The sequence below is a fragment of the Echinops telfairi genome, unplaced genomic scaffold, assembly GCF_000313985.2.
Source record: "Echinops telfairi isolate 266 unplaced genomic scaffold, ASM31398v2 ScPeMD7_12;HRSCAF=54, whole genome shotgun sequence".
NCBI classification, from domain to species: Eukaryota; Metazoa; Chordata; class Mammalia; order Afrosoricida; family Tenrecidae; genus Echinops; species Echinops telfairi.
In genome coordinates this window covers 4,647,150-4,653,607 of record NW_022103909.1, presented here as the reverse complement: position 1 = coordinate 4,653,607, position 6,458 = coordinate 4,647,150, and the positions used below count along the sequence as shown (strand labels likewise).

Below are 6,458 nucleotides of genomic sequence, written 5' to 3'. Positions count from 1 at the left end.
TGTGCCAGGTTTTCTTTTGCGCGGTTGTCTCCCATCTGGCTGAGTCTCTGCCCTGGATTCCAGCCAGGGGAACAACTCCTTTCCCCTCCCCTAGTAAAAGATTGCTCCCTGCTTCCAAAAGGGTGAAAAGATTCTCAAGCTTGCAGAGATATGTAGGAAATACGAAACAGAAGAAGAAAAAGTGCTGCCTTTTTATTCGTCAGCGTTGAGTCCCGAGGAGAAGGTGGAGATGGTGGAACAGAAACCGGAAGAGCTGAGTGAGGAGTTTGCAAAGGTGACGTTCCTAAGGCCCGGAGCCATTGCTCAGGGTGGCGGGGGTGGGTGGGGTGGGGGTGGGGGTGTGGGTGCACACTGTGCGGCGGTCACTCACAGGCCCTGCTGCGTACCTTCTCCCTTGACCTCAACTCCCAGATGGTGATGGACTACACAGGGATGGAGAACTTCTGGAAAAGGTACAACAAAGTGAAACTGGAGCAGCTGAGCCTGAAGCGCAGGCGGGTCCAGCTGCTAGACATCAACGGGAAGCTGCGGGAGATGCTCAAGCAGTACCTGGACGGCATCTCAGTGAGTGACGAAGTGCTGAGCCAGCTCAACCCACTCTTCATCGTCAACCACCGGAGCAACTTACCCTCCGCCTTGTCCCCGCCCGCAGCCCCGCCAGGGGCCAAGCCGCCTCGCCGTCACTTACAACATCACTGAAGCAGCCCGCGTGATCTCTCATACCCTGTGACCCAAGGGGACACTGTCTTTCCCACTTGAGATTTTTTTTTGAGGCCCCAAGAACTTTGTTCTATTAAAAGTGTCTGAGCTCCTAATCACTGTGCTGTATTGGACAGAGCAGCCCACTTTGAGGACACTACGAATGTCAGTCCCAGGAAATGGAGGGGCTAGTTGGTCCATGCCTAGAAGTCCACTGCCAGTGAAGACACTGCTCCAGAATTGGGGCAACGCGGGGCCTAGTGATCCTACGGGGGTGTCGGGGGCATCCAAGACCAGGTCTTTTGGGTAAGGTAGGAAAGCAGAGGCCTTACCCACAATGGGTAAGAGCCCTCTCAGAATGTCTCCGCCCCCCAGCCCTTTGAATAATGCTTGACACAGTGAAAATTAACCTCAGAAAGTACCAGGTAAAGAATGCAAAGAAGGTGGTGTTTTTCACGTTCATCGTTTATTATTTCTTTTTGCTCTTGTTTCGTTTCTCTTCCTTGAGCTTCTTTTTGGAGACTTTGGGACTGCTGGCCTTTTTGTACAGGTGGTAGCCAATGAGGCCCAGCAGGGCTGGCACCAGGGCAATGCCTACCAGAGGTACAATGCCCTTCACCAGCTTTTGCCAGTAGTTGGCTCGGACCAGTGCAATTAGCTCCACGTCAAACTTCAGCACTGCATCCGCTGGAGAGGCAGAGAAAGGAAGGGTGAGGGTTAAGCTCCCGGAGGGAATTATCCAGAGCTCAGAATCTGCATCAACTAGGGAGCGCTGGCTCCAGCAAAGGCCGGGAAAGGTTATGTCCAGCGTCTAGGCTAGCCATGCCGAGCCCGGCTCTAAGTGTGGTTTAGGCCTACTGCCAGGCCTTTGATAGCACAGGAATCTGAGAAGTATAGGCCATTCTCCCATCAGGGAGGGAACCACCTATACCAAGTGGACCCCTACTCCCACCCCCGGAGAATTTCTACAGGGCTAAAATGATTTGGATTTAGACTAGAAATGATTGTAATTGCACCAACTCCTGAGCACACCCAATATAAGGGCCAGAGAAAATAGGAGCTTCAACAGTGGTGCCAGAGAGGAAAGGGATGTGGCTTAAGTAGTAAAGTGTGTAGTGTGTGTGTGGGGGGAGGGAATTGACCGAGTGGGGGTGGGGAGGAGTGCAAACAGAAGCCAGCAGCATGAAGTTGGGGAGGGAAACGAGCTTCGAGTAGAGTTTCTGTCTAGTCCCCTCCCCGCTTTGAGTCTGGGTCTCCCCCCACCCCTCACCCCCCAAGCTGGAACTCAGATCCCAACTCACCGGAGTGCAACACATTTTAGCTAAGGGAACATCTGTTCTAGCCAGAGGCAAGAGAGATCCTTGTCAAGGCCTGTCCAGTCTTAGGCCTTCAAGAATATCTATGAGGGCTTTTAAAAGTTGTTTTTTGTTCTAGATGTCATTAGAAACGACTGGGACCCTCTCTCCCCTGGTGGAGGCTGAAGGGAGAGGTGGGGATGCAGTGAGAAGCCATGCCAAGCATACAAACGACACAGGAAAAGGGCAAGAGAGAAGCCGTGGCACTGAGTTCTGTGAGGGATGGCGCAGGCAGCAGACCCATATGGCTCCAGCAGCGCCCTCCGTGACAAGTCACTGGCCACTGGCCACCGGGAGCTGAGCTGCCAGGCAGCTTGAACAGGCTTTAGTGGTCTGAGATGGAAATAAGTGGCCCTGCATAAAGAGGCACCAGCCACCCCTCCCCATTTCGCAGACCTGACCCTCCCTGACTAGCTCCAAAGCATAGTTCCCTTGGGCTATTTGGATGGCCTGAGTGAAAGCCCTGGTCAGATTACCTGGGATAGAAGGTGGAAATCCCCGCTTTCCATAGGCTAAGTGAGAAGGAATGATTGCCCTCCGCTTCTCTCTGAGGGACGGAAGGTGAGTGAGACACAGCCAGAAGTGGAGCCAGGTGGGCCAGGAGCTTCCGTTGACCTGAAGTCCCACCAGCAAACCTTCCTGGTCACCCTCAGCTCATTCAGATCCATAAAGCACACTCTCCCACCTGGCACCAGACAGACATCCATCTCCCCACACGCCTCACCTCCACCAACAATTCCCACAGCAGGAAGGCACAGCGACTGTGAATGTCCACATGGTGCCCCCTCCCCTGGCCCCCGCTCCATGTGAATCTGGAACCCTTGACCCCACAGTCCCCTGCCTGCTCTGGGGCTTGTGTGGGGTGGGTGTGGGTGTGGGGGCAGGAATGGCCAGATACTCACCCCACACACATATCTAGAAGGCTCTGCTCCAGTCCTGGAGGAAGAAGACACAAGGGAACTAGAAGCTACCCACATTCCTTAAACACCAGGCGGGCTAAAGCTCCCCTCGGCCCTCAGTTGAGCTTATGTCCCTGTTTCCAAATCCCAGGCTTCCAGCGGAGAGAGATCTTAGATGTGAAGTGTCTAACTCAGGGGTGGGGGCGCGACTAGTATTTCCAGGGCACATTAAGCCTCGAGGAAACTAAAGCAGGGGCTTAGGATGCTAAGAGGTGCGGTGGGAAGTGCCGGCACACACCTGGGATCACCTGCTTTTGGCCAAGTTCAATCACCAAAGGGTCTCGGGTCAGGGAAGTGTCAATGATGCGTCCATCTACCAAGCTGCCCTGCGGGGAAGAGCAACAAGAGCGTGCGCTCCACACCTCTCCCTCCCGACAGGCCAAGCACACAGCGCACACCTGTGGCCTGGGCGGCAGCGGCCCGGGCCCCACTCAGCTGCAGCCCAGCGGTTCCCGGAGAGCTGGTTCTCGGTGCCGGGGGAGGAGAGGAACTGGCAGACACGCGGGGCCCAGACCGCAAGGCGACGCGCCCCTCCCCCTCCCCGCCACGTGCTGGACGACCCCGGAGGCCCCAGCCGAGCGACTCGCCACGTGTCCAAGCCAGCGCTGACGTGTTTCACCAGAGCCCCGCCCCTCCCCGGCTCCTCACCGTGTAGTGGATGTGAAGCGTGTCGCCATACGCCGCGGGCTCCTCGCACGGCTCCGGGGGCTCCACCTGCGATCGAGCTTCGGGAGTCACGGAGGCGCCCACAGAGATCCCGTGCTCGCCCCGCGCCCCCCGACTCGGTGCCCGCATTTCCCCCTCTCCCCGCCCCCAGCTCCCCTTAGACCCGGTGTACCCGCGGCGCCGGCGCCTCACCAGGGTCTGCACTTGGAGGCTCTCGATGGGACTTTCCGTTTCGACCCCAGGCTCCGCCCGGCACAGCACCCCACTGAGCAGCAGCAGCAGCAGCTGGAGCAGCGGTCTTGAGGGGCGCAGGGTCATGGCTGGACGCGGGGCAGGGCACCGGGGTGGACACCACCAGGACAGGCTGCTCAGCGGGCGACGCCTGGGACAATGTTCCCTCAAGCGTCCAGGCCAGAGTGGACGGGACGGGGCGGGTAGCGACGCGCCAGCTCCTCCTCCCGAAGCCCTTCCTCCACCTTGTCCCCACCTCCTGGAGGGAGGAGGCCGCGGGAACCCTCCCTAGTCTGCTAGATCGGGAGGTCGGAGATTCTGCCCGGCCGTTGGCTGTTCTATCCCCGAGTGAGAAGTGGGGGTCACCTAACAGTACCCATTATGACCACCCACTGCGTTCCAGGCGCTCAGACCCACCCTAAAAGGTAGGCATAATTGTTTCCATTTCACAGATAAGAAACTGGACCCGCAAGTAATTCGTTCAAGGTCATCTAGCTAGGTGGTGACAAACCTAGGGCGTGTCCAGCGGTCTGCTCTTGGCTCACCTACCCCAGCAAGTGTCGAAGGTAGCATCCCTTCCTCCCACTCCACCCGAGTTTGAATTTCTACGGGTCATACATGCTCTGCCTTGTCTGTCTGTCTGTCCTTGAGAGAGCCTATCAAAAGGGAGCCCTTGACCCTGAGGAATGAATGCACGGGGTCCTTTTTCTTCTGACATTGCCTTTTCTTTTCTCACCGTTCATGGTCAAAACCCTCCAAAGGTGGCAGGAACACTCCTTTTCATGTTTAATGTGAGGACCTCCACTTTTAAAGGGGGTTTGTTTCAACTACTTTATGTGATCCTCCTAACGCACACACCCCTTTGTGCATGATTTGAAGTTTTGGTTTTTGAATCACTTTATTGGGGGCTCATACAACTCATCACAATCCATACATCCATCCATTATGTCAAGCACATCATTCTCAATACATTTGCTTTCTACTTGAGCTCTTGATATCAGCTTTTTCCCCCTCCCTCCCCACTCCCCCCTTTGAAGTTTTAAGTTTTAAACCCCCCACTGCTCACTCAGGACTTGGTTTTGTGATTCAGCTCCCTCAAAAGTCGCTAGCCCAAATGCGCTTTACACAATTGATGTGTGTATGGATTGTGATGAGTTGTATGAGCCCCTAATAAAATGATTTTTTTTTTAAGTTGGCTTTTTTTGTTCTTTCCCTTCTTCGTTGCCCCCCACCCCCACCCTGGTATTTAATACCACTGACCTCCAGCAGTGCTCCCAAGTTCCGGAGGCCACTGCCTGCTGGGTATCTCCTTCTGGATGGTCAGCCTACATGCCACTCAGCACACTCCAAACTGCGGTCTGTCCTCCTCATGCATCTCATCTGCTACCACTGAGATTCTCTGGCAGGTCAGCCATTTCATTCTGTCTCCTTGGATTCTACCTCCTCTCTCCAGCCTTTCCTATCCCTTCCCATCGCTACCGCTCTCATTAAGGCTCCGGGCTCTCTTTGGAATTGTCAGAAGCCCCCTCAGCAGATGGGTATGTCTGAGGAAATGGAGAGCCTGAAAGAGACATGGGGTACAGAGGTGTGCGCGTTGGTCAGACTTAGCAAAAGGCAGGGTCACGATCTGTGCCTTCTACTGCATGCACATTATACCTTAAAAAAAGAAACAGAAGCACACATCCAAGTCTTTAAAGCTAAGTGTGGTCACTGCCTGGGAGCCCTCCAAGGGCAGCTAACCATAAGGTCAGCAGTTTGAAACCACCAGCTGCCCTTCGGGAGAAAGATGAGGCTTTCTACTTCTGTAAAAGGTTCCAGTCTCAGACACCCACAGGGGCAGTTCTACCCTGTCACGGACTCAGCGGCAGCGAGTTTGTTTGTTCTGGTAGCCTTTACCTCAGTCCTGGCCAGCTGGGCAGAATAAACAGAAGTGTTGGAAGTAACTGTCCTAGCTCCCAGAAAAGGCTCCAGGGTAACACTGTTCTTCCCCAATCTCCCTCCCTCCTTCCTGCTACCTCCAATGCAGAGATGATTGAACCCCTGGAGGCCTATGAGACCAGGAGAGGGCCACGAGGGCACACGCTGTGGGCTAGGATGGTGAAGCAACAAGACCACGCCCAAGTCCCAGCCCAGGACAGCCTACGATACGACCCTCGAGCATCTTTTAAATGAGGCAAAGGAAATGTCTTAGCTTGTTTTTAAGAAGCACTAAATGCCCCACCCCCCATGTCTCTTCCCCACTTTAGCCCCTTCTGTACAGTGCAGCTGTGTGCATAGTGTCAGTCAGGTCATCTGACTTCTAAAAGCCTGTTGTGGCTCCGAGCCATTGCATGTCAGTAAAACCCAGACCCTTTGGCATACCAGTTAAGCATGTCCATCATGTGGTCCTAATTTGGCTTTTACTCCATTAAACTGAAAGCTTCTTACACACAGTGACCTCTTATTTCCATATCCCCTTTGGGTGCTATGTTGCCCGAGAGAGGAGGTGCTTGACAAATGTCTGTGGAGTTGAGCTGAATCTCCTTTCTGCTCGCACTTGGGTCTGCCA

At 54.7% G+C, this 6,458-nt stretch overlaps 2 protein-coding genes across 2 annotated transcripts in view; one reads left to right on the top strand and one right to left on the bottom strand.

The window, feature by feature from the left end:
- LOC101649526 (dynein regulatory complex subunit 2) overlaps nucleotides 1-815 on the top strand; it is a 26,468-nt gene extending 25,653 nt beyond the window's left edge. Inside the window, exon 8 of the mRNA XM_004711417.3 lies at nucleotides 412-815. Coding sequence (XP_004711474.2) covers nucleotides 412-699 — 288 coding nt within the window. The 3' untranslated portion in view covers nucleotides 700-815. The remainder of the gene's footprint in view (nucleotides 1-411) is intronic.
- Nucleotides 816-1,146: 331 nt separating this feature from the next.
- On the bottom strand, nucleotides 1,147-4,083 carry FKBP11 (FKBP prolyl isomerase 11). The gene is made up of 6 exons (XM_004711416.3): nucleotides 3,872-4,083; nucleotides 3,662-3,727; nucleotides 3,252-3,339; nucleotides 2,957-2,990; nucleotides 2,531-2,601; nucleotides 1,147-1,386 (listed from the first exon to the last, which is right to left on the bottom strand). The coding sequence occupies exons 1-6, from the start codon at nucleotides 3,995-3,997 to the stop codon at nucleotides 1,169-1,171; spliced, it is 603 nt and encodes a 200-aa protein (XP_004711473.1). The 5' UTR covers nucleotides 3,998-4,083; the 3' UTR covers nucleotides 1,147-1,168.
- Between the last annotated feature and the right edge of the window lie 2,375 nt (nucleotides 4,084-6,458).